At 41.4% G+C, this 27,705-nt stretch overlaps 2 protein-coding genes across 7 annotated transcripts in view; one reads left to right on the forward strand and one right to left on the reverse strand.

Moving 5' to 3' along the window:
• PPEF1 (protein phosphatase with EF-hand domain 1) overlaps positions 1 to 8,819 on the forward strand; it is a 42,559-nt gene extending 33,740 nt beyond the window's left edge. For all 6 annotated transcript variants that reach the window (XM_033051848.1, XM_033051847.1, XM_033051846.2 and 3 more), the window contains 5 exons: positions 279 to 421; positions 1,069 to 1,175; positions 2,114 to 2,277; positions 3,129 to 3,213; positions 3,678 to 8,819. In XM_033051848.1, the coding sequence (XP_032907739.1) occupies positions 279 to 421; positions 1,069 to 1,175; positions 2,114 to 2,277; positions 3,129 to 3,213; positions 3,678 to 3,871 (693 nt within the window). In that variant the 3' untranslated portion in view covers positions 3,872 to 8,819. The remainder of the gene's footprint in view (positions 1 to 278; positions 422 to 1,068; positions 1,176 to 2,113; positions 2,278 to 3,128; positions 3,214 to 3,677) is intronic.
• Positions 8,820 to 9,206: 387 nt separating this feature from the next.
• Positions 9,207 to 27,705, reverse strand: part of PHKA2 (phosphorylase kinase regulatory subunit alpha 2) — a 42,179-nt gene continuing 23,680 nt past the window's right edge. The window contains exons 17-31 of the mRNA XM_033052436.1: positions 27,549 to 27,627; positions 26,030 to 26,193; positions 25,223 to 25,396; positions 24,000 to 24,088; positions 22,780 to 22,913; positions 21,152 to 21,308; positions 19,614 to 19,693; positions 19,306 to 19,384; positions 19,053 to 19,182; positions 18,373 to 18,474; positions 17,653 to 17,771; positions 13,162 to 13,329; positions 11,614 to 11,667; positions 10,055 to 10,255; positions 9,207 to 9,520 (exon numbers count right to left, since the gene is read on the reverse strand). Coding sequence (XP_032908327.1) covers positions 9,347 to 9,520; positions 10,055 to 10,255; positions 11,614 to 11,667; positions 13,162 to 13,329; positions 17,653 to 17,771; positions 18,373 to 18,474; positions 19,053 to 19,182; positions 19,306 to 19,384; positions 19,614 to 19,693; positions 21,152 to 21,308; positions 22,780 to 22,913; positions 24,000 to 24,088; positions 25,223 to 25,396; positions 26,030 to 26,193; positions 27,549 to 27,627 — 1,904 coding nt within the window. The 3' untranslated portion in view covers positions 9,207 to 9,346. The remainder of the gene's footprint in view (positions 9,521 to 10,054; positions 10,256 to 11,613; positions 11,668 to 13,161; positions 13,330 to 17,652; positions 17,772 to 18,372; positions 18,475 to 19,052; positions 19,183 to 19,305; positions 19,385 to 19,613; positions 19,694 to 21,151; positions 21,309 to 22,779; positions 22,914 to 23,999; positions 24,089 to 25,222; positions 25,397 to 26,029; positions 26,194 to 27,548; positions 27,628 to 27,705) is intronic.

A 27,705-nucleotide genomic window follows, 5' to 3' on the forward strand; every position in this document is an offset into this window, starting at 1 on the left:
TGGGAGGCCAACAAGAATCCTGAAAACCAGGTCTCCTTTAGAAAGGGGTTTCTGTTAAGCAGCATCTTATATCTTACTGCTCTCTGAAATGTAACAGGTCAAAATTAAAGGCCCAGAGCTCTGACTCAAAAGGCAAGAGCAATTTGGTGAATGACACAGTTTTATATGTAGACACATACGTAATTTTGTAACCTGGAATTTTTTCTCAGATTGGTTTCAGAAATAAGTGACAAGAATAGCTGTTCTGGCCAATCCAGTTTCTTTGTTTCCTGTGTCAGGTTATCACCATATTCTCTGCCTCTAACTATTACGAAGAGGGCAGTAACCGGGGTGCTTACATCAAGCTGAATCCCGAGCTGATCCCCCGGTTCGTGCAGTACCAGGTCAGCAAGTTCACGCGCAGGAAGAATCTCCGGGAGAGGTAAAGCTGTGTGTTGCATGCAGTGAGCGTGGACTCTGCTCGCATATGAGTGTACCTGCCAAAAATCTAGAGCTTAACTGAATAATTAAATAGGCATCCATTTTCCTTGATTCTCACTGGTTTTCTATTTTGCAATTTAAAAATTAATACAGTAGACAAAACATGTTCTAAGTGCTTAACTTGGTTTTCTGAGAAACTCCCAAAGGTAATTAGGGGAGGTAAGCAGTTAGAACAGACAATTGTCAGGGACTCATAAATGGCCTGCACCTGTCTACTTTAAGGCTGCAATGTTAATCTGGACAAATCCTGTTATGCATCGAGTCTCAAAATTTTATCATGACAGCTTTGCTATACCTAGCAGTGTGGTCAGATTACTAAAGGAAAGCAGCTTAATATTACTTGCATAAACTCAATTATCTCATAAACTCAGATTATTCATATGGAGCATTGTTGGCTGTGTTTGGTTTGGGGTTTCCACCCCTCCCTGAATGTTGTCTTATGTGTTTTAGTGTGTTTTGGGTCATTCTACTTAAACATACTATACCTTAAACATACTACATGCTAAAGGATATAAAAATTTTATAATGAGTGTTGAATGCTAGAGGGTTTTAATGCTTTAATAATCTACTGATTTTTTTTTCTCCTAGGGTAGGTACAATTGAATCATCTGCCTTGAAGTCCTTGCGAGAGAAGATTTATGCTCACAAGTCTGAACTCACCAGTGCTTTTGCACAATACGACGTCAATGGCACAGGTACTGCTACTTCTCTGTCCAGTTGCCTCCATGGGGAAAACAGCTTCCATGTGTGGGGGGCAGAGGGGACAAACCCCATCGAGAGGAGTCTTGCCTGCCTGCCAGTGTCAGGTTGAGGGCAGAAGAGCTGGTAGACCTCGTTCTTCATGACCACAGAGGAGGATGGGCATTGGGAAGGGCTTAGCCCAAAGCAGCTTAAGGGGATGAAGCTTGAAGTAGGAAAAAGAAAACTGAAAGACATGGGCAAATAAAGAAATTATGTTTGTTGTTAGGTAGAGAGTTTGGGCAGGCAAATCCAGTTCCAGAAGCTCAAAGGTCACCACCACCTTCATGTAGGAGAGTCCAGAATGTGTCAGACAGGGAGCTGGGGTCTCAGGTTGGGGGGAGGAATGGGTCTCCTGAGTCTGGGAAGTATCTGAGGAAAGTTGCCTGCCTATACCTCCAGCAGACACACACTCACCCCTCAGCTGAAGAAAAACCAGTGCTAAGTTAATAGATGAATCTTTTAGGTAGAAGAAAGAAGTTGATTTCTGCCACAAATACAACTTTTCATTGTGATGGCTTCTCACTTGACTGTGCCCTTACAAAGGCACTCAATAACATGATGTTGTTTCTTTGGCCACTGAATAGCTGTTTCACATAGTTCTGTCTGGCTGAGTTTTCAGCCACATGTCACTTAATTGCAGCTCAACTGACACCTGAAGTGCTCTTCATGGCATAATCTGGCTTTCTCAAAAGATGCTAAAACATGCTGAACATCATAACAGCATGACAACTTTGTGGCTGGAAATGCCTAGTCCAACCCCACTGCTCTTTTGTTATGAGGACTTTTATCCCAGGGTTCAGAGAAAATCCTTGTGTTTTATAACCCTTTTGTGCTGGTGACTGATGTGTGCTGTGTCCTGTACTTTTAACCATGACCTGACCCCTTCTGGCAGGCAGGATTTCTGTCAACGACTGGGCTGCAGCCATGGAGTCTGTCCTACAGCTGGAACTGCCCTGGAGGATGCTGCGGTCTCAGTTAGCACAGATGAACCCAGATGGAGAAGTTGATTTCATGTCTTGTTTTTATGATTTGAAAATGGGTCAACCTACAAAAGAGGTAAAGAGGAAAACATCTCCTTGCAATTCTTGGAGGAACAACTTTTGCTGCAAATTAAGGCACAAGATAGTGGTTTGGCCCAACAAGTAGGCATCTACATCTGAACTAGTTGCTGAGTTTCCTTTTATAGTCACTGGAGGAAAATGAGCACTGCTAGGGTACGAATCATCATTCCCTGCAAAGGTAGAAGCTTAAAATAGGTTGGATGAATCACATGCTAGAACTGCTTCCTTCTTACTTTCTGTTGGCTCTCGAGGGCGTTTAGATAACAGAGCTGAGGAGATGTGACAAATCCTGCCCAGAGCACTCAACCCTTACTCTTTGAAATGGGCTTTTCAAACAAGTTCCAGAGGCAGTTCAGGCTCCTGTAGGAGGAAGTCGTATTTGTTGATGGACTTTTAGATGTTTATAATGGTATCTGAGGTCACTTCTACAGAGTCCAGTTATTACCAAATGCTGCACAGTGCTTTGGTACAGAGGTATCACTGTGATTTCCCTAAACAGCAGGATCCATTCACATCTGTACTCACATCTGTGAGTGCTTTGTATGAGTGCACGGTCTATGCCATCTTCCCTAGATTATCCAAGATTATTTCCACAAATAATTGCTGAAGGTGGGAGGTGTGCAGGGCTCCCCCTTGCCCTGCCATTTGAAAGTGACAGGTTTTATCTGATGACTCCTCAGGGCAAGACACAGAAGTGTCATTCCAGAGAACTCAAGCCTAAACATTTTTTTTTAAAGATTTGACAGGTTAAACTGGGAAAATGGAAATTGGATAGTAGATACTTAGTTGGTTAAATTAACTCAAGCCAAGGTCTGAATAGCTTCTTGTATGTGATTTCAAAACCAGGCTCAGCCAGCTTTGGCAGAAACACTGTGCAGATACAGAAAGGACCTGGAGATTATCTTTAACATCATTGACAAAGACCACTCAGGTAAGTCCATGTACCTTCACTGTGTCAGCTCTAAGGAGCCTATACGAATTATCTTTTCCCCACTGTGTTTTCTCCTTAAGGCTTCTAAATGTAGAGGAACCAGAGGTGATGTCATTTCTCCAGTTTAGTGGAAACTATTTTAAGCAGTCAGTCTGCAACCATATAAGGGACAGTGCACAGAGTCTAACAAGAAAAGATTCTCACATACCCCAGCTCCAATATTGGCTTCACTCTTTTGGGGCCTTTTTCTCCCTTCTACTCTGTCTTACTCTTTACTTCTTTCTCAATTCTACTGTCAAAGCATTCAATCATTACCTAAAGTAATAATTTGCTTCAATCATGGAAGCACTAACCCTACCACGGTAGGCAGGTAACTTTCTTGCAGTGAAGGAGTGTGCATTTGTGTGTTTATGCAGGAAGGGAAACAACACTGCCAAAAGCAACCTACTTTCTGCCTCCTTTAGGTTTGATTTCTCTTGAGGAATTCAGCCAGACATGGAGACTCTTCACTTCTCACCTGGGCATTGATGTACAGGATGACTCCATTGACAAGTTAGTCCTCAGCATAGACTACAACAAAGATGGCCACATTGACTTCAGTGAATTTTTAGAGGCCTTTCACGTTGTTCACAGACTCGAGAAAAAGGCAACCTCCTGAAAAGGCAGAACTTCTTGTGGGTTGTCTTGGAAGCTCAGCTTGCTGTCATTAGTCATAAAAGGACTGCTCGATAAGGTCACTGTGCAAGCCTTTATTTAGCCCTTCCTGGATCATCTATACCTGCTAATAATGGACAGAGGAGATGAAAACTCACACTTACAGTATTACTGTGTCACTGCCACACACTGCCAGGACCTTCCAATTTACCCCCTCCTCTTGGTGGCATCTTCCCCATCAATCTAATCCCTGAAGATTGCCAAGGTCATGCTTACAGCTGTGTAGGAAGAGAGAATTTGGTATGTGTCTGTCAGAAGTCTTTAAAGACAGCTGAGAGCATGGATCACCACAAGGAACATATCAGACCCACCCTGGTGATGGAACAGGCACAAGAGAGGCTGGCTGTGGAGTGTCCATTGCAGGAGTGAAAAACAGGAAGAAGCATCTGGTTAAAACGGGTAGTTCTGTGTTTAATCTTGCTCTTTGCATGATGCAGAGGAATTAAATCATTCCAGGTCAATCTCACCCTTCCAAGAGTTTACACAACTTAGGCACAACTTAAAAGGATTGTGGTTGAAAGGTGTTTACACTTGCACTAAATTTCCTCTTGCCTCGGTTACTTTTCCCCACATTTGTTGGAATTTGGAGCCATGAAATAATCGTAACTGTTTCTGACATGGAGCCAGGCTCTCCACAATGGTGCTGAGCAATAGGACAAGAGGCAGTGGGCAGAAGATGATGCACAGGAAGTTCCATCTGAACATGAGGAAGAACTTCTTCACTGTGCAGCGACTGAGCACTGGAACAGAATGCCCAGAGAGTCTCCCTGACTAGAGGTATTCAAGAACCATCTGGATGTAGTCCTGTGCTTTGTGTTATGGGATGACCCTGCCTGAGCCGGGAGGTTGGACCAGATGATTCATTGTGGTCTCTTCCAGCATGACCCATTCTGGGATTTGGTGATTCCGTGATAACTCGTCACCTTAATGAAAGCTAAATCCACAGCATGTTAATGCAACATGATAGATCACAGAATAAAGCTTTAGCTTTCTGAGCAGTGCCTGAGTGGGTTGTCTCTATGCATGTGTTTTGTTACCCTGTTCCCATCACCACAGAACACTGTTCCTGAAGATGACCTGGGGTTCTTGTAAACATATTTTGATGTTACTAAGTCTAAATATTCTTGCATATAGTTAAACAAATTCTTTACCAAGAAAAGGAAACCGAGAAATTCTGAAATTGAGTTTTTGGAAGGCAGCAAGATGGAAGACTCTTGCACTCACATTCCTGAATACTTTCCCTAACTGCAAGTCAATATTCCCATTCCTGCCAGTACCACCCTGTCAAATCCCAAAGGGGAGAAGTCAGAAGATCTGGACCTAATTCTCTTGCATCTTACACTCTGAAAGCAACATCAGGTCAGGAGCTTTTTGGTAACTATTACCTCATTCAGCCTCAGTAAATGCAATGCACATAAAGTGCTTTTTGGGTAGGAAAATGTTCCAACCTAGTCCCTCTTTAAATTTTAACAGCTAAAGATGAGCTAAAAGCACCTCGATTTTATTTAATAGAAGTGTTGAAAGTACAAAAAAAGCTTCCAAGTTTATCATCCCAGAATGTAATAGCAGCCTAAGCTTAAGGCGTTGCTGTCTCTCTAAAATCTTATTTTCTACTATTAAATACACTTTTCTTTTTTTTTTTAAGAACACTTTTCCAGAAGTATTTTGTGACTTGACAGATGAATAAACAAACATGCACATACTTATTTATACTGCCTTGGGGGAGAAGAAAGAAAAATCTTTAATAGAACAAACAAAATTTACAGTGAAACTTTAATGGCATTGGTAATACATAATGTATTTAGAGCATGCTGTTATTCTGATTGTACACTGTGATGATCAGTCCCACCTTATTCCAGTGGGGTGACAAAAAGGCTCCACTTACAATGGCCAAACATTGGTGTGGTGGGATTTTGCTCCCCCCTGATGGCTTCCATGCGGTGGGTGTGAAGTGACAAGGTGGAACTGGACACTGCAGCACTGGAGTCCCCTTTGTCACCTGCCCCAGTAAAGAGGACAAAGCCAGGCTGTACAATGAGACACAAGAGCTCTGAAGGATGGCTGGCAGCCTCCAGTGTGGATGTCCCCCACTAAGGACACATTCCTGAACCTGGCATGAAGGGGACTGGCCTCTGTGGATCACTTCCTGAGAGGGGATGCCAAGGTACAGTCGGAGCATGGCTTCACTTAGCAGGAAGTGAGAGCCTTTTGGGGATGCCATACTGAGGTGTGAGAGGAGCTGAATCATTGAGCCAAAACAGACAGTGCTGTCCTGCCAGTTGCTGGTGGCACAAAGAGCCCCTTGACAGAAGGGGGGTGGCAGGGGGACTTACTGTGAAACATCTAAAGCTGGGAATAAATGCCACTTGAGACTGAAACGGGGAGTGGGAAAACACCTTGCTGGTTGCAGTTAAATCCAAGCTGTTTGAGCTGCTCTTTTTAATAACCCCCACCCTCAACCCCTTTTTTAGTCATGATTCTATGCAGCAGCTACTTAATATTCCAGATGTAAGTGGTCCTTTAAGCAGCACCTGAATCAGCCTGCACATGAATGCCAAGCTCTCACCCTACAGCTGCAGATGCCACCACTGGCAGCATCACTCTCCTGCTTTCTGCTCCTACCTCCTGACCACTCCACAAAGTGCCCAAGGTTGGTTGACTCAAGCTCCCACTTCACTCAAGGCCCTGGCTACTGGCACATTCCTGCAGTGTCCCATGCCCACATGGGGCAGGCCAGGTGTTTCACTGCCCCACAGGACGTGGCTTCTCCTTTGCAGGGCAGCTAAGGACTGTGTGGCTCACCTGAACCTTCCAGGAACAAGCAGGACTCTTTCCCTTAGAAAGGAGACTACAATTAGCAGGAGAGACGCCAGACAAACTTTGTACTCCACCCATTCAGTTTTCACAGTTACCTGTGGAACCAGCAGCTCAGGGAGATCAATGATACTTTTGATGTGTCTGCAAGTAATGTAAATTTGCCTTCCACTGACCTTGTGTTTGAGTACCATCCTGCACCACCAGATACCTAAACTCTTCAAATTGCCTCATAAATACCTTCTAACTGCCTGCATTCCACATGGTAATTTATTGTGATCATCATGAATATACCAAAACCTAGGTCATACCATGAATTTGATATTAAAGACATCAATGACACTCCCATTTAAAAACAAAGAAGTGTTAAGAGGTGCCCAGGTATGTTGGGCCTTACATTTCATTGCTTTAGACTTCAATGCAGCTGCATGGAAAACCAACATCAGCCTTCTTGTTTTTGAAAACAAATTCACACAGTAGCTAAAAAAATACATATATATTACAAGTCTGAGAAAAAAAGTCATCTTGCATCTCTCTCAATCTAGAATTCAAGAAGAAAAGCAAAAATAACTGCAACTACTTTTTTATGATACCATGTAGAATAAAAAAAACATCACCTTGCTCTTTTTGTGCTTACACTCTACACTGTCACATCTGCTTAAACTAGAAAAAAGATTTCACTTCCTTTTACTGGGAAACAAACCAAGTGAGCTCTCACAATACATATGAAAAGTTAAAAAACCCAAACCAAACAATAACAAAGGCAAACCCTTACAAAACAGGCACCACACCAATAAAATAACTTCCACACCCAAGTGCTAATTGTACCTGAACTGTCGCTTTATACTGGCCCCTGCACAGGCCCACGGTTCCCATGGTAGTTAACACAGGACTCTGGACTACCAAACTCCTCTGGTCTCTGAAAAAAAACATTAAATCACCTCACACTAAGGCCTCCTATACCTACACTCTCTAGAGCCAGCTCCCAGATACTGCTGCAGCAGCAGAGGGACAGCAGGCAGAGAGTCATGGCTTTTCGGACCATGAGGGCTGGCAAATGAGACAGGACATTACTTCCACCGAGAACACAAACCTCACTCTCAAAAGCAGCACACACTATTGTTTAAAAAAACAAATTAAATCCTATAAATGGCACAGTTATGTTTTGAAAGAGTGGAGGTGAGGCTTACAGAAACAGCTTATCAGGCTTATATAGCTCAGAAAGCTCTTATTTTTACAGGCCTGTCTGCTCTTTTCCCCTCTACCTGGTAAGACAGAATTGTTCTGATCTTTTCTGCTCACATGGCAGCAGTGCTACTGAGGGAACCTGTCTGTGGCCATGTGATGCTGAAGCTACTGCCACTTCCCTAAGCTGTTAGCCAGGTACTGACATGCGGCTGGTGGCAAAGCCAGCAGCACAGGCACAAGAAAAACCACAGCCAGTGCCTGGGGTAAGGCAGGGTTTTCCTCTCCAGAGGCTGCCTACCTCTGGTTTTAGTTTAAATGGCCACAGAGTCATTTCCATGCAGGATGCACCTACACCCTGCAGCACCTCAGAGCTTCTAACTGACAGCATGAACCTGGGACCTGTCTGCAGGGAGACTTCCAGGCAGCCCAGCTCCTAATTACATGAGACCACTGTGACTTTAAAGTAGAAAGAAGAAAAAGAAAAATGGAAAAGAAAAAAAGAAAGAAAAGAAAAAAACCTAAACAAAAAACAAAGATAAACAGCAAAGCCTTCTATAAACTCATACTACACTGGAAAAGCCACAATTATGCCATTCTTAACTCTGAGGTTGTTTGCAAGGGAAATGATCAGGAGACTTGGAAAGGCTGCTCACATGGAAGAGGTTTATCTCGCTCCATTCAGAGAAAAGGATTACAGGCATAAACTGTCTGTCACACTGGAGAAGCTGGAGTCTTGAGATTTTGCCTCCTAAGTCTTGGGGATGCAGGGAAGAAAGCTATTCAGATTAAAGACAGATGTGGCTTCCTGACAGAGGCTATCCTCTCAAATTAGTGGATACTGTAAGATGTTTGTCCCCACTGGTATTAGCCCTACACTGACTAGGTGCAAATGAGAAGAGAATCAGGATAAAAGTGTATTAGAAATATCACCAAATTATTTCAAGTTTTTCTTACTCCTCTAATTTACATTTCCCTGGATGTTTCACACTGTGCATTAGTGATTCACAATGATGTACATTTACACACAGCAGGAGAAAAATTAATGAATTCCATCACTTCCCTGATTTGTGAGACACTATGCCCACGATGCAGCTCCCTCCTTTTATTATGCCTTTTGATCTCCACAAAGTAATCTGTTTTGCCCTTGGCAGAATTGTATAATTCTTGCTAATTTAATACAAATTACATTTATGCACTTTGGGCAGAATAAGCCTCATTATTTGTTATTTCTCACACACTCTCCAGGTCAAATTCCAGCTCCCTGTCCCCAGCAGTAGGTGTGCACAGAGCATCCCCAGCAGTGCCAAATGCTCAGGGAGTGCATGGCACACACACAGGCAGCAACCAACCAAGAGGTTCGTGACAGCAAACTGGGGAGGAAGAGCCTCTGAGCCTTCCCTCCCATGTGAGACGGCACTTACTGCATTGCACAGCCTGTGCTGGGCAGGAAATCGTGTAAATAAATAATTATGGCTTTTGTTAGGTAAGTCATGGTGCCATAGGCTCCGCTGGGAGCACTGTCATAAAAATAGTGGCAAATTCCTGTGGCCCCGTCTTTCTCCAAGATACTGCCAGTAGCTCCAAATGATTTCTGTAAAGACACAAGCAAAGAAGTAGGGCAATGTTAGGCATGCATGCTTATTTATTGAAAAAAATCCTCACCACATTATGATTTTTTATTTGTGCTGAACACTGAAAGCAATTCTCTTTCCCCTCATGAAAACCTTAATCACGATTACTATAGGGCCCCCATGACTTAGCTGGATCAGTGCAAGTAAATGAAAAACATATAACTTCATGGATTTTTGTCCTTTGGGGGAATGGGTGGGATTACTCAAATATTGGTAATAGTAATGCCTTGATAAAGCAGATTTTCACTTCAATCTACCCTTGCACTTCAGAGCTAGTTAGCCACTACAATTTTATTCACTTTAAATCCCTCACGATTCTTACATTAGTTTTCCCAAATATATTTCCAGAAGATACTTAAGTGATTTGGTCTGTCTTTGTCAGAGACAAAGGAGGAAGAGCCAGGACAAAAATCATGTTCATCACGCACATTAAAAAAAGAGCAGGGGATAATTTTGAAAGGAGGAGGCTTCCCCCCACTGCCCTTTGAGCTCACCAGCTCCTGCAGAAACAGGTCATTGGCCATGTGCACGATTCTGTCCACGTGGATGATGCCCCCAATGCTGTTCACCTCGATGTCAGACAGGAAGGTTAGGACGAGAATAGCTTCCACCAGGAGCTGCCTGTACTCGGGCTGCGGGACGTGGTTCAGCACTGACTCCACGTGCACTGCAAACTTGATTTCGCACGGGGTCATCTGGCAAGTTTGAGTGGAAATGGAAAGACAAACTGACAAATCCAAAAGACTAGCTCCCCACATCCTGCAAGCACTGAAACATATGCTCCTCTCCACACGTGGGGGCAGACTGACTGAAGCGAACAAAATGTTTGTGCAGCTTTAGCACTTACAGAAAGTTTTCGTGCTGCTAGACCTGATTCTGCAAACAGTTACACAACGTCCAGAAGCCTGCTCCAGCCCTGCAAGTCATCACACACATCTCACAGTGCTGCTGATGCTTAGCTGGCACATTAACTCTTTGCTCCTCAGGCTGTGGTCTCGCACACTCTGCTTTGTACAAATCTTTCTGGCATTGCAGGTGAATTGCACAGCCAAACTTATTGCTGTTTTAAAAACAACCACCTGCTTAGAGTGGAGATTTTAAAATAACCCCTGAGCTTTGCCATGAAGGAATATCACTATTCTGTTTGCAGAGCAGCTTAATTTGCACTGGCATGGCTCTGTGGATGTTATGATGCCCTAGGAAGTTTGTGCTTATTTTATTCAATTGTATTAAACAGCAAAATTAGATACTGTCCAGGTCTGACAGGCTAAAAATAGAAGTCTCTTTATCTACACAATAGGGATAAATAAAGCTCTCCTTTCTGAAAAAAAAAAAAAGCCACAAACCCCAACATTTAAATTTGACAGAAAATTCCAGCTGCTCTCTTCAGTTGTTATCACAGCTCCTCAGAAAAGAAGAAGACAGAGACAAATCTGAGGGAAACAGTCAGGAAAACAGTCTTGGGCCCACAAGCACCACTCCTGCATTGATGGATTACTATCCACAAGAGTTTGTTTTATAGATGTGAATTCAAAATTTGCCAGAGCACCTAAAGACAGTATCCAGCTAAGAAAAAAATACAAGAAAATATTATGGATTTAAAGAGCCAAAGCTTTGGTTAGAAACAATCATCCTTAACTGGTATTTACTTTTGAGACTGTGAAGCCAAAATACACTGCCTGCTGTTGCAGCATGTTAAAAAAAAAAAAGTGGCAAGCAACGTGTCTGCTTTATTCCAACAAGCCTGTGCTGCCTCACCTTCCCCCCCAAAGGCTGCTGTCAGACTCCCCTCTGGAACCTCCCAGTGGGCACAGGGGGACAGTGAGGGTGCGCAGGAGGCAGGCTCAGTATAGGGAAAACCTGTCACAAGCCTCCTCCCAGGCCTGCCTGGCAGGAATTCACCTGCACAGACTCAGGGCATCTGGCAGAGGTGTTGGGTCCAGATGTTCTAAAAGTAAAACCAAGAATCTGTAACAAAGGCCCTGCTGTATCTTGCACTGTCAAACCAGACATTCAGACATGTGGCTAGAAAAGCATGGGCATTTTACTGTACCTCTCTGGTAGTTGAAGAAGGAAGGACATACCCATCAATGGACAGACCATGGCACTGAAACATTTCAAGAGTGAAGAGAAATTACAGTTCTTGCAAGTCAATCTGACGGTTCTCTGTTTTAAGCCAGTATGTAACAACTTTCAGTTAAGAGAAAAAAAAAAAGCAAAGTAAAAGTCCCCAAATTACACAAAAAGCCCTGTTTAAAAATATTATTTTATCCTTCCTGAAGAAGTTATTATGTAACTGGCAAAGATTAGAAATAGCCTGACATGTCACACCAGAGCATGCTGTGCTCCAGCCCAGCTAACGAAGCAGAGCACTTCAGAAGCCACTACAGCAAAAGCACACAGAGGAGGGAAACAAATCGATGGGAGCATTCTGCTGGAAGGGATTTGGAAATAAAAGGTAACACAAAAGCAAGACATCAGACCACAAAAGCAAGAATCTTTTTTCATTTTCGCTAGAGCAACATTTAGTTATATGTTTCAGATCCAGGACACCACACCTCAGGATGTCAACCACTGGGGGAGAGAAATAACAAGTGGTATAAAAAAAACCAGTGACAAAACCTAAATGGTGAAAAGGCAGGTTAAGGAGGGACATATCTGGGTACATGAGGTATAGAAACACAGCAAAAACAGGACACAGATTTTATGAATAGTCCAAAGAGATCTGAAGAATGAAATATTAAAGACAAGCAAAATTAATTTTAACAGCTGGGAAAAACATCCAATTACTTCCAGCTATTACATTAGGTCAGAAGCGATGTTCACTCTACTGGAAGATCCTATTAGTAAACAGTCAAGAGGTGATATATGATTTGTCTTGGTTGACATCAACATTAACAGCTTCAGTGTAAGGGATTTGAGACGGACAAAGCAGCCTGAATTGGTGATGCACTCTTTTCCCAACTAAGCAAGCATGAACAGCTCAGTGCTGCAAGGTGCCAACCCTGGCCTGTATCCAGCAAAGCAGAAAAACAGGTGCATAATCACTCTGAAGTAAGTTAAAATTTGTAATTCCCCTCTCCTTCTTCCTGGAGAGCTGCCTTTTTGTTTTACATTTCTACACCCCTGATATCCAAGGTGCTGGCAAGGACTTCCTTTTCACTTAAAACCAAACTAACAAACAAAAAACATACAGCTCAGAAGAGCCAGCAAGAGGTCTCAATACATTCTGGAAGAGTTAGAGCAGTTTCCACTTCATCTCTCACAGCCTTTCTGACCTGGAGCACAGAACTGCATTCCACTGCAGTGCCCTTCAGGTGCACTGACAATGTGCATTAGGCCAGGGGATGCACAACAGGCAGTGCTGGAACAGAATCATTCAGCCAAAATTCAGCATTGGTGGTTTCAGAAAAAAAACACACTTTCAAAGAAACACGTGAACTTACGTCAATGGAGCCCTTTTACATTCAAGAGACACCCTTCTACCAGTGACTCTGGTTTCCACCAATCAACCAACTTCCACTCCTGGCAAGATGCCACCCCTGGACCACCACCTCCCTGAGTTACAGCTTGTTTGCTTCCTCCACAGCAGTCAGCTTACCTTCTGAAGGATTTTCCACACTTTCTCATAAAAGCCAACAGGAACTCTGTTAATTGCACCATCAAGTCTCCTTCTGCGCAGCCACTGCCCTTTTCTGTCACCCCAGCTCATGTCTCCACTGGAGCCAGTTGGAGAAGTACTGGTGGGAGATGATGGAGTACTGCTCCTCTGTAAGGACATTAAAGCTTTGGTTAGTTGCTTTTTACCACTCCTGGCCAATACATTCCTGTTGTAATGCTACCTCAGAACCAGGGAAAAATGGTGTCATAAAGGATGATGGGGTAGGATTGATTCTTCATTCGCATCTCTCCCCTTTGCAACAAGTTTAATTTCTCAAGTACTTCCATCATTTCCCAACAAAACAGGCAAGCATTTCAACATGGTGAACTCATGTTAACTTCACTGCTTGGTTTAACACCTGCCTATTTTAACAAGCACGAGCTGCTTCCAGGGCAGTGTCAGTGCTGTGCAAGGTGAGGGGATCTGCAGCTAGGTCTGATTCACTTGGACATGGGGCTCGGTGCTGTAAAAGTATCAAGGGGTTCATAAGTCCAGCAAGAGAGGCCCTCATGCAAAAGCTCCATTAAAGTAAGTAGATTAAAAATTGACTTAATGAAGCCACAAAAACATCATGCCTGCCTCTCTGTAAGTATTAGTCTTGTTTCCTTTACTACCCTTGTTGCTCTACCAGGTCTGGACACTAAATTAGGCAGCAAATAATTTTCAAAGTTGGGGCAATACCACCAAATTGCTGTTGTGATTTCCACACATGCAGTCTGCCCATTCCTTGCACTCCTAGAGACTGTGCTCTTCTGTGTTCTTGTCTTGGGTTGCAATGCAAGATGCAACCAGAAGTATGTATTCTATTACCATCTGTTGAAACCAGGTGGGGCAGTGATCTTTATCTCTTGTATGACCCATCCCTCACAACTTCAGGGGGGATATATTCTGTTAATGGGCCATCTATTAAAATCAGGTAGGGCAGTGTTCTATATCTCTTCCACAAGATCCTCCCTCCAGGGAAATATCTTCTGTTAATAGCCCCAGATAATAATTGAGTCCCACTGCCTGACTGATAAAATTACATCATCCCATTGTGAGATGCTCCACCCAGGGGAAGGAACCAAGCATTCCTACCTGGATATAATCTGAGATTTGGAACACCACAGACAGCCTTTTTCCACTGGATTCCCAGAGGAAGACCAGACCCTTATACATCACCAGTGGACCTTGGGTGTCAGGTTATTTTCTGACTCCGTCAGTGTTTTTGTACCACTGCATTTTATTTTAATTTTCCTACTAAATTGTAGTTCTGACTTGGAATCTCCCACTGGTTTGCTTTCAAACCAGCACAGTTCTCCTTCCTTTTTGATACCTGTTACTTTCAGCCCAGAAAGGACTTCACTGAAAGTGCCATCTTAAATCCCTTATCTCCAAGTAAGAAGCCACCTGTAATGGGCAATGAGGAAAATGACTGTGAACTGCATGTAAAAAAAAAAAAAAAAAAAAAAAAAATCCCCAGCAAATAGTCATTTTCCACTGCTACTAGTGTCCATGAGGCAAACTTCGCGTTCCTTTGATGTTCCAATGCTTGCTGTTCCTTTCCACTGCAAACTGACCGTGACAGACAGAACTTCCTGCTCTATAGCTGTGTATTTAGGGCATTTGGGAGGTGTGCCATTGACAGTAAGTCTGAAGATGCAGACAGTGAGAGCTTCAGAAGAGCTACAGTTCTCTGCCTGGAAAGAAGATGACTTCTTGAAGAGATACCCATGCAACCCCTTATCTCAGCATCTTGATTCTGGGTTCCTCACTGTCCAGAGGCTGTCAGCATTTATCAACACTACATCACTTTTACATGCTGAAGACACCTGTAACAATTCACTACCAAGTACCTAAATGTGCTATAGTACTTTATATGCTAAAACTGCTTAAGCTTCAGAACTAAGTGGATCTAAATGCAAGACTCAACTTCTAGTAGAACATTACTAATGAGAATGGGTTCCCAATGGAGACAAGACACAGAGGTAGGGTTCGAAAACAAGGTTTTAGGCAGGAGAAGACAGAGGAAGTGTCTAGAGTCAAGACCCTTGCACACGAACACACAGAGGTGAAGAGCAGTGCAGAGCTACAGAGCGTGTTTTACCGTGGAACCAAACATGCTGCTGGACATGGAGTGCCCCTCATGAAAGAACTGCGAAACAAAACCAGACACCAACATCAGACAGCCAGGAGAACAGAACACAGACAAGGTTAGGTAGCACACAGGTGCAAAGACAAGAAATATGGAATAACCTCGGGTACTCAGGGAAAAATTGCAGCAACCCCTGGCCTCCTGCAGTACTGCACTTCAGCTGATACCGGGGCAGCTGCTGCTGATTCTCAGGGTCACCATGAGGCCGAGCCTGTTTGGCAGCCCATGCCATCCATGGAGCTCGCAGCATGGCCAGCACAAACCACCAGTTTAAGATGCAAGCAAAAGCTCCCCTGTGACTTGGGGCTGAGGTTAAAACCGAACTCCCTACTTCCATTCCTAGTTTGTTTCAGTCCCACCAGCTCCTCTTTGCATAAGAAGGTCGTCTTGCTGGAGAGACAGCAGGCTGCCAACCAGACGGGCAGCATTAAATAAAAAGTTGCAAGGCAAATTTTTTGCTGAACTGTGGATGCAGAACCTCACATCCTTTAAGCACTCTTCTCTAAATACCCACCCCAAACCACGCCTTCACATTTAGTGTTAATGGTTCTGACTGAAGAAAGAACAGCCACAAAACAGGGAGCTGCAGTTGCTCAACACATCCACAGATGTTAGCAGAAGTACTTGAAATACTCCTAGCAACAAAAAGTGTATCCTGCAGCACCCCACCAATCACCTGCCAAAATGACATTACATTAATTCGCTGCTGGCCAACATTAGCTGCTAGGCAATAATTCAGAGAATCCAGTGAGATGTGGTAGGAAGCAGCAGGAAAAGCAAAGTGTGTGTGCGAGGAGGAGGCACAAAAATAAGCCCAGCCAACTCCTCCTCTGTGCAAAACACCAAGTTTTTGTGGAATGTGAAAGCAACAAAGGAACTATGCTTCTAATGTCAAGAGAGGTCCAAGTACTCCAACTCACCCACCTCTGTATTTCAAACAAAATAATGCTGCCATCTAGTGCCTTGTCCCTCCTCCTTCCTGGAAAGGCCCCGGATCCAGACACCCCCATTTGACTGGGGGGCCTGCTCAGACTGACCTCCAAGGCCACCTTAGGGCCAGTGCAGCACAGCTGGCAGCGCCTTCACAGCCTCCCCCTCATCCACGATGATGCTCCAGCAGTGGCACAGCTCAAACACAGCAAGAGACATCATGTGCTCCTGAGGGGTCTCTGCTTCCCTGCCTGACCATGTCCCATAAAGAATCATTAACTGATCTTTACTGCCAACAGCAAATGCTTCATGTTAAGACCATGTAAAAATGCCACTCCTTTCTGAAGGCTTATTCCATCTGTTTCATCAATCAAAGGAAAACATCAAATATTTCCTTTAATGAGGCTGCTCAAAGCCCCATTCTTATACATCTGACCTTACACAATTCCAGGGACAGGACATCCATAACTTCATTGGACAACCTGTTCCACTGCCTCTCCCCCTTCATCGTAAAAAAGTGTCCTTGTATCTAATCTAAACCCACCCTTTCAGTTTAAAACTGTTGCTCCTTATCCTGTCACTACAGGCCTTGGCAAAAAGCACCTCTTTATCTTTCCTTTAAGTCTCCTTGATATACTGCAAGGTTGCAATAAGGTCTCTTGGAGTCTTCTCTCTCTAGTTTAAATAACCCATGAGGAAAAATAGAACCATTCTTATAAATGTATTTTATTTGACCACTACCTTTCTATTTATTTCAAGCACAAGAAAATTACTAATAGAGACACAAAATAGAGAAATCAAACCACTCATGACAAAATCATCAGTCACATTCATTCAGAGTATTTTGGTTGTGTTTTCTGTTATCTCTCCATATACTCACTTGAACTGTAATTTAAAGTATTGAACTTGTATAAATTCTAGCACTAATTATCCTCCATTCCTGAAGAAACAGAACCAGAAGAAAACAAAACAAGATTCCTTTTCCACACGGCATGGAATCTTTTCCAAAAGGCATATGGTCCAGTTTTGCAACTTGGGTCAAGTACAAGAATGAACACTGTATAAAAGCTTCTCTTTGTACATCTGACTTTTCTTTAGCTAAATGTGATGGAAGAGCTGTTTTTTACAGTGGATGCCACAAATGGATTACACTTGGTTAAAGTTCTTCGACATTCAGCATGTGAAACAAGAACAAAAGAGGAAGAATATTTTTGGAGGAAATATTCCTTAAATGCCTTCTATTTAGTGATCAGTTTTAACATCAAAGCAACCTTGGAAATTTCTGATACTTAGCAAGAATAAAACCTAACATAACACAGTTCCAGAGCAACTGAACTTTCTGACGAGTATTGATAGAAAACCCTCACCTGTTTCATCTCACTCTTCAATTTAGTAATACCACTTCTTTCTGTTTTGGTTGCTCCAGAATGCCCCATCTCATGAATAGAAATTGCAGGGCTGGATGAAGAAGAATCTACAGGTCGCACTAAAGAAGCAAATGGACATTTTTAACATTCTAGGGGTAGAAAAATAGATGAAACTGTATCTAAGAAGTTAAACACAAATAAATTCAGAAATGAGCAATGCTGTTGGTGACAGCATCCTTTCACAGAATCACAACATGAGTTTAAACCTGATTGTGTCAAGTAAGGGGCCTAAATCCATTCTTGGATACCAGAAACTGATTTTCCAAGACAGTGAGCAATTGTAAATTTAGTCAGAATTGCAACAGGTCCCTGAGGGTCTACAGAGAGCTCAGGAGACAGTTGATGTGCCAGTCAGGAATATGTGGGCATCAAAGACATGCTTCTTGAAGGCAGGTTAGATATGACCTTTTAATGGCTTGTGTTTTGATTCCATAAAATTTCTTCATTTTAGAAGTTTGCCTTCATATTACTGCAAACTTGATACAATCACATTTCAGTGCAGGATAGCTTTCTGTGTTTTGTTTATTTTACAGCAGACATATATATGCACTGGTCACCCATGATTAATACATTATCTATATACCTTTATTTTACATGCAGAAAGAATAGATCCACACTTATAAGACAATCTAATTTAACATATAAAAGTGAACAACTTACAGCTTCTTTCCACTCCAAACTCTTTCCCACTGAGAATATGATGTAGAAGACTTTTCATATCAAAGGGGCTTAGATTCATCAAGCTCTCTGAAGCTTCTTCACCTAATTAAACAAAACAAAATGACAAATGTCACTGGGAAGACAACAAGTTATAAAGCCAGCTAAGGAAACTGCAAATTAATCCAATCACATTTAACTCTTTGGCTAGCCCTTCCTTTAAAAAAATTAATATGTAGTCACATTTAAAAGAAAATATATTTCAGGACTAAATAACAAACACTCCATGGAAATAACACTATTTGCATTAATCTTTATTATGTCATAGCTTGTGCAAAATTTCACTGAAGCTTATGATGAGAAAACAGTTGTTCCCTTATAGAACAAAATCACTTGGAAAGGTATCACATCCATCTCCCAACAGCAGATGACACGTGGATCTAAATTCCAGAGACAGAGTTATTCCATAAAGAATATCCTCTGATTTTTTTTTAATAACTGGGTGCTGGGGGGGGAGAGAAATCTTTCATTAAGTAAAAAAAAAAAGTAATTTTCAAGGTTTGTAACTCCACATATGAACTAAGAGGTCAATAAAAGGATTTAACACACGTAAATGAGAAGATCAACCACAAAGGGTGAAGCAAAAATACCATAAATACCCTTACAATTAAACTGCTTCCTACCTGAGCATTTCAGACTTCGTGCCAGCTCAGTGGCCATGACCTGGATTATCAGACCAATGCGGAGCCTGAGCATCTCCACAAAAAGACTGGGCTGGGAGCGGACATACATCGCCAAGTACATAATTATCTCCTGAAAGGACAAATCCATAAAGGCACCTGTCAGAGTGGGTCTTCACGGCTTTCCCAGTCTCAGAGCAAACACTGGCACAGCACTGGGCACAGTCCAAGATGCCTTTTTGCACAGGCTGCATACCTGTGTCAGGACTGCAATACTGATGTCTTGGCCACTGGCTTCGTAAATGAGATTGGTGAGCTCCTCAGGTGGCAGTGGGCTGCGAGAAGACAAACACAGGGAGCAGTCACTCAGTACAACCAGATGTTAAATTCTTGAACAAGCACCAGGATCAAATCACCCAGAACAAAGGTGCCTACAATTCTACCTGGGTGGTTGTAAATCCTTTTGAGGGCAAGGAGTAAGGTTTGAAAGAAGGTAATAGCAGCAGAATGGTACCAGCAGGAAGATGGAGGGCAGCCTGTGCCTGAGGCAGAGCTCCAACTTACGTGGTAATGATTTTCTCACGGGGTTCTGGTGGCAGGCCCACTGTAAGTTGCTTGTGGTGTGACAGAAGGTCTGTGCATGCCTATCATAAGGGGACAAAAAGCAAGAGATCTTTCTCTGAGTCATGTGGAAGTGATATGGCTTTTAATTCACCAAATTAAATCAATTCAATTTCTTCAGCATTTTTTAAGTGCATTTCTATTAATTACCAGACATCCAAATCCTGCAGAATGCTATTAAATAGTTTCCAAAGATCTCCTGAGGTCAACAGAGATAAGAGAGTTTGCCCAGGCTGAATGTGGCCTGTTTTCCCTGCTCAGTGAAATCAGCAGCATAATGATTAGATTAGGGCTGGCAGATCAATAAAGGCTTTCATCCTTTATCATATGATAAACTTCTGCTCTTTATTTAAGACAACTATATTTTTAATCAATGAAAAGTTTGGCAGCATTAGTTAAAAAAAGCCCCTGTGTACTAAAATATTTCCAAAAACAAACACCCAGAATACTCCTTGACATTCCTGATTGAGTCTGAAATAGACACTTTCCCCAGACCTCAGTGTTTACTCTTTATATTGACCTCCTTTTAAAGTGGGTGTTCAGTTTACCTGTTTTAGTATCCTGAATCAAAAAATCAGAGTAGTGTTCCTCTGATTTTGCAAAGTCTATTTTCACTCCCTTAACATGGAAGGAAACAGATCATCTCTATTCTCCTCCTCCTCCATCGTTTGTCAACACCTTCTCAAGTTAGCATATATGGCTTTTTGTGAGCATGTCTGTACTGCTCATCTCTTGTGTCTTGAGAAGGGAAAAAAGTTCTGTGCTTAATGAAGTACTATGCACAGTGATTACCACAAACTGCTCCCCACAGACAGGACTGTCACTAAATAAGGCATCCTAGATGTGACAGAGGACTTGAAAATGGCCAGGAAAGAGCTCCTCAGAAATTTGCAGGGGATTACTAGAAAATTAAACAAGTACTTTTAGAATACTTGAGAGGAAACCTTTTTGTCATGATCAAAATCATATCTGTACTCCTAACAGTGGATTTTTCTTGTTACCACTTAATAGTCATGGATATTTAAATGGTTCCAAACATCCATTCACAAGGCAGACTGTTCACCTAAAGGGATGGAAATGGGCAGAACATTTTCCTGTCATCACTAGCACTCTGACATAGCAGTGCTCCAAAAGTGTTCATACCATCACAACAGCAGTAGAGAATTACCAGTGACAACTGCAGCTTTCAAAGCACATAATTAAGATTCTTCAATTAACAGAGATGAAATTAAGCCTTCACAACTATTTACAGTGTGACATTCTCAGTCCATGCCAACATTAGCAGTTTGCAGTACAGATAGATAAAGATGTAGTAAGACTCTAGATCAGAAAAACAACCAATATTTAATTAAAAATGCTGGACTACATATGTTGTAAAGTAAAATCAGAAGAAGGGCAAACACAAACCCCAACAGCAAATTGGCAGTTTTATCTCTGTTCCCAAGCAGGAAGCTAGAACCGGGATTATTTGTATTTCATACCTCAGCCAGGACTTCAACTCTCTTTTTGAGTATGCCAGAAATGTAACGGATTAAGCCCCATTCCTGATTGAGGCCTGCCTTTTTGTAGAGCTCATTGAGGAGGCAGTGAACAGTGACACCATACTGTCCATCCAGCTCTGTGTCCCAGTCAGCACCTCTGCCACAAAACAAACAGGAGGTAATTCTCATCAGGCAAGAAGCAAAACTTTACCACACAGCTGGATTTTGACTGCCTTGCTCACATTGATGACAGAATTAAATACCAAATGGGACATCTGTGCCTTCACCACAGACTGATCATACGTGGACAAAATCCTCTTGATACCAGGAACTTTCACACTAATTTGAGCACTCACTCAGCTGTGAGCCAGTGACTTGAAAAGGAACCACCTGAAGGATTTCCCACTAGATTTGAAATTGAGTATTCATATTGAGAGTTTGCTGGAGGAATACTCCATGTATTGCTTTTTCAGACCAGAATTCAACAGTATCTTCAGTACTGCTGAAGACTACACTCATTTTTCAGGGGAATTTTTTAGCCTTTCCTCTTTCTTAGCTATTAGCTAAACTTCTGTGTTGCTTATGCTATTACTGAAAAAAGCAAGAGAGATTTCTGTTCCTCTCCTGGTTGTGAAATTCACTGCATTATGGCCTCTATTTGGTAATGTTTTGAAGTGTCACAGAATGATTTTTTGACTCCTGTTGGTAGAGTCCATCAGAGGTCCATCTGCATGCCCAACAGTCTCCCTTGGTGACATTACTGGTGTTAGATGCAGTTAAGCAACAAAACATAATTTTTATAGGATTTCATTCACTTTTTAAGAGCGGATGCTAAGCATTTTGTTTGGGAAATCAAAAAGATCAAAGAAGAAGTCCTCACAGGAGACAGACTAAAATAAACAAAAATGCAGTCTTTGTAGCAGTAGGGAAGACCAGACCATCTGTGATTAACACATACTTGTCTTTGCACCAAAAGCTAACTGCCTGACAGGTTTCGGCAGTATTCTCCTGCACAGGAAAAAAAAGCTACATAAACACACTTCAGAAGACGATTCTGTTGTTTGTATTTTCATTTTGTTCCCATCAAACCAATTTAAATAGCAGGTGTTTACTATCCCCAGCAGATGGGTCTATTCTACTTTCAAGAATGTTTTAAAAAGTACCAAATTTTAGCCAGTTGTGTATACTTAAATATGCAAAGGGATTAGAGGAAAAATAGTGAACATTCATTAAAATTGCATTTTGCCTTTAGTTAGAAAATGACAAGAAGAATTTCCCTCCATTTTAATTCTTGTGCATGAAAATCACACCAAATCTTTGTGAACTTTAAATGAAATCCCACAAATACAGCAGGCCATGTTATCATTTGTGGAAAGGATCTGTGCATCTAATTTGTGAGCCCTGGAGATCGTATGTATTTGCAACTGTGTGCCAATCAACTCTAAAATTTGCTCAAGTCTTCTTTTGTATCCAAATAATTCATGTAATCAAATTAACTGAAAATGGGCACAAAATATTTCCTCTGTCCCCTCAAAACACAACTGAACAGTGGAAACCTTTTGCACAAGAATAATCAGATACCTGTGACTAAACTTAAAGATGCTGAAGTTCATACTCAGGCAACTTACTTGAGTATATGCAAAATATACAAGATATCAGCTTGATCATGGAGTGTTGGACATTCCTTCAGCTGATGAACGAGCTTCCTGCAATCCAAATCACCATGAGCATCTTTAGGTAAGTGCAAAACATTTTCACAGTCCTGATAACAAAGATGGATGAAAAATCAAAAGACGTGACCTTGAAAAAAGTAGATCTGTAACTTCCTGTAACTACAAACTTCCCATTAAAAAAAAAACACAACAGACTTGCAACGAAGTTCTGCACTAGAAATACAGACACATCACTTAGTTCTTGCCAGGGGACTGCAGGGACAAAAAGGAGACTAATTCCAAGAAACACAACTCCCAGAATGGAACCTTGTATCTATTATTTTCTTTTTTTTAACAAAACAAATAAATTAAACCATTTGCATTCTTTTCCTTTTATCTATGTTACTTATAAAGAGAAAAGCAGAGAGATACTGTCCTGTTTTAAAACTGAAATAATTACGAGCTTTTTGGAGTTCCATCTCTAACCTGTATATAAGTGGCACTTCATGAATGCAGATATTGCCATAATAAATTTTGCAAGCTTATGAAAGTAAAATGGTAACGAATCAGATGATGTAATCCTATGGTGAATTCTTGGATGAAATGAAGTTTTGTTTAACAAGCTGTTCAGCAATTTACACAATGCTAAAACACCATTCCCACAAACAGAGCCTTGTGCAGAGCAGGATCCTTCAGGAGGCTGGATATAATCTCTTTTAGCCATTCTCAGCAGCTGGTCACAAATACCAAGACAAAATAAGTGCACAGCATAACCTCATCTCCATGCCTTGAGGTAGGATTTGGCTGGTGTCTTAAGGATATTCACACATTCCCTCTTGCTCACATGTTGTTGTAAGCAGCATTTCTTGGAAAACATCTCTAAAGGTTGTAAACATCCTGTCCTTCCCCTTGTGTTCAGCTAAAACTAAAGACGATGACTTAACTTTTGGCTTTTAAAAGTAAAGCAACTACTATGTTCTGTTTTATACATGTAATTAAAAACTTTCCACTTGATAGTGCCTATTTGACTAAAAAACCTTCATCCAGCAAAAAAAATAATTTCCAAAACAAGGGAGAGCCTTGGAAGTCTGTGAAGAAAAATGACATCTGGCATAGGGTTTGAAAGGAAAACACAAGGAAAGGCTACAGCATTGCATCCTAAAATCACAAACAGCATAAAAATTCCCACACCTTACCTTTGTCTCAAAGAAACGAGGATTATCAACGAGATTCAGAGACTTTCTGTGTGTGTTCAGAACTTTAGTGGGAAGAGACATAGACACGGCTGGAAAGCAAAGTCACCAGAACAGAAAGAAAGAAAAGTATTTTTCAGTAACATGAAAATCAAAAACACCTACATGAAGCAGCCTGACTAGGTAAAAACAACAGAAATACCTCCAAGAGTCAAAGTACAGAGGCAGTGCTTCTGAGATGCTGTGCATGGAACTCTGAGGCAAGCTCATGTTCTGAACCTTATCTCCTTGCAGGTTTGCTCTGAGAGTTTCTGAGATCAACATGCCAAAGGCTCGGGGGCTACATGCTCAGCTGATCCCTCTTATTTGGTCCATGATGCTAAAATCCTGCTGCCCAATAACCTGACTCTGCCAAGTGTTTTAAACACTTCAACAGAAAATGAGTGGAGAAGATGGCCTAACTGGTAAGATTTCATAATTAAAATTACAATGCTAAAGGCAGGTTAATGCTCTGTTAACTTCATATGCTGAATTCAATGGAGGATCAGATTATGTGCAACATGAAAGATAGCAAAACAGACTAACAGAAAAGCTTGGAAGTTATTAATTTACGCTCAAGTTAAGGGAAGTCTTCCATTGACCAGGGCATTGAATACTGTATATTTACATATAAAACACTGCATATGTTGGAATCTATTTACAAATTCAGGCAAAGTCTTATTTTGGTGTATATCCTCCAATCAGGCTATCAGAAATGTAGTATAGTTAGAAAGACTATGCTTCCTCTTTACTTCATTTGTTCTTACAAATTTAGAAAGTACGAGTGAATATTTATGTTTTTCTTGTATCGAAACATTTCATTTCACAGCAACTTTATTAAAATTAAAAAGTACATTTTGTCTGCCTTTATACAAGCAAAGACAAAACAATTAATTAACTGATTTGGATTCTAAAATTCTATCCAACAAAGAAGCTGTAGCAGCTTCCATAACACTAATTTTGATTAAATGTTAAATTTCATTGCAGGTTTTCTGTGTATACACCATGGTACAGGATACTGTGAGAACATGACAGCAACAGCTTCAGTCATTCTTACTTCTTAAGGAATTTCTTGTTTCTTCTCTATACAGAAAGAACTAGTAGTACAAGTATGTCAAAACTTACCCCTTGTAGCAGCCAAACCAAGTTTTAAAATTATTCTCACTAAATAAACAACAGAGAAATACCTGGAACTTCCAAGCCCTTTGTCTTGGCCATTATTGACAGTATCTCCTCTGTGGAATGGTTTGCACTGAACACAGGTGGTTGACTCGTTGTGTTTGAAGTTGGAGGCAGGTATGACTTCAGTGCTGTGCTCTGCAGGACATCATTTATATACTGATCCAGCTCATCCTGGCTATCTAGTGTAACATACATTAAAAATAGAGGTTTCTTAAAGGGAAAAATCACTATTTATCATCATCACTTTCTTATTCAAATACAACACTACGTTCTTACTCATTTATAAGGCACTCAAATATGCAAAAATAGTGTAAGGAAAAGATTTTTAATCCAAACAAATTGGAAACAAAAGAAAAAATTATTTTTTGACACTGAAAACAGATTTAGAAGCTAGTTTTGCCTTTGAAAGGAATCAAAAGGGGTTTTATCTTGTTGGTAGATCATAGAAAACAGCTGGACTTGATGATTGCAAAAGTCTCTTCCAACTTGTACAACTCTAAGATTCTATCATCTCTTCCACACAAGCTCTTGTCCATGACCCCTCATAGTACACTTCCCTCTAACCTCTTCCACACCTCCAGACTCAGCTTTGCTGTAGCAGCTGCCAGTCAATACCATACTACAAATACAGGAAGAACACACATGAATTCTTTCTCCAAACCTAGTCACGCAGATCCTGTTCTGGGGTGGATGCAAGAGAAAACCAAATGACCATCAGCTGTGCACAGAACAGACTCTGCACAGCAGGCAAACCCAGACTCTGCTGATAGAACTTGGCAGAGAAAAAATACCAAGTGAAAAAACACTACTACCTTTTTCACAGAAATCTGCTGGGTAGTCTCCATATTCACTGTCAGGACTATGACAGTTGTCATTACGGTCATCAAACAGTTTCAGGTCACAGTCTGGATCCAGGAAGCTCAGATATGTGTGAAAAGAGGTGGTAAGAAATTCTGATAGCTTGCCTATCTTCACCCTGCAAAAGGAGACATTCTGATACTGATTAATGCTCACTTACTTTCAACAACTCCTCCAAAATTTATGAAACCTACTGTTCAATCCACCTTTGGCAACTATAAAGCCACAGAAACTGACACTGAAAAATAAAAAAGGAAAACAACAGTTGCAGATCCACCTGGGTACTTACTGCTCTAGGTATTAATTGATTTTAACTTTGTTATGGTAACAGGCCTAACTCAAAGCCTAATTGTACAGAGTGTTGTATGTTTGTATGAAGAGAGACCCTGAACAAAGACCTGAACTCCAATGATAATGCATAAGAGACTGGGGCTGAGAAGGCCCCATGAATGGCAGTGTCTTTTCACAGAACTTGGAGCTGCTAAACCATCTGTGCTGGTTTTAGGGGTAAGAGTTAATGATGGGGCTATGCTTTGGGGATGTATTAGTTACAGGGATGTATTAGTTACTGCTAAGCAGAGCTTACAAAGCATTTCAGCCTTTTCTGCTCCTCACCTCACCCGCACAGGCAGGGGGTGCACAAGGAGCTGACAGACAGCCAGACAGCTGACTCCTGCTGACCACATACCATAGGGTGTCATGCTCAGCTTATAAAGCTGGGGAAAGAAGGATGAAGGGGAGGATGTTCAGGGATACAGGGGTTTTTCTTCCCAAGCCACAGTTACATTTGATGGGAGTCCAGCCTTCCTGAAGATGGCTGAACTTCCTGCCCATGGAAAGTGGTGAATGATTTTCCCATTTTGCTTTGCCTGCATGTGTGATTTTTGCTTTATTTACTAAACTATCACAACCCATGAGTTTTCTCGCTTGAATTCTTCCAATACTCTCCCCAATCCCACTAAGGGGAGTGGCCACGTAGGGCTGAGTTGTGGACTGGTTTTAAACCATGAGAATATTTGATTGTCAAAGGAAGACAATGATTGAGAGGGCAAGTAGAAAAAGAATAGAGAGGTACTGTGGCATCATATTTTACAAATGGATGAATGGAACACACCAACTTACAAGTACCACATGCAATCAATGTTCAAATCATGTCCAGTAACTGTGAAAGTAATTTACTTTTTAATAACAGAAGCCCAGCCAGAGTCAAGATTTCATCTTTCCAAAGATTTTATGTTTGTTTTCTTTATCCATTAATGGCAGTCAGAGATGGTGCACTTTTTGGGAGACAGATCTTTTCCACCGCCCCTGAGATCCAGCTACTATTTGATTGCCAAATAATAATTAAAGCTGAAACTTCCTTCTCTGTAGAATTCTAGTACAGTCTGTGCACTATCACAAGTTGAAAACAGACTTTTATAGGATTTAATTTAAAAAATCATAGAGATAATAATTTGGCAATTCTGACATTACCTTGCACCTCCAAAATAACCATCTTCTAATTTTCTTATTGTGGCAAGAACTGCTGGATGAATGTCAGTACCATCATCAACTAGAAAAGAATAATGGAAGAACTGAAGCTCACCCACATATTCTCACATTCTCACATCCAAATACAGTGAATTATTGG

The sequence above is a fragment of the Catharus ustulatus genome, chromosome 2 (assembly GCF_009819885.2).
Source record: "Catharus ustulatus isolate bCatUst1 chromosome 2, bCatUst1.pri.v2, whole genome shotgun sequence".
In the NCBI taxonomy this organism is placed as follows: Eukaryota; Metazoa; Chordata; class Aves; order Passeriformes; family Turdidae; genus Catharus; species Catharus ustulatus.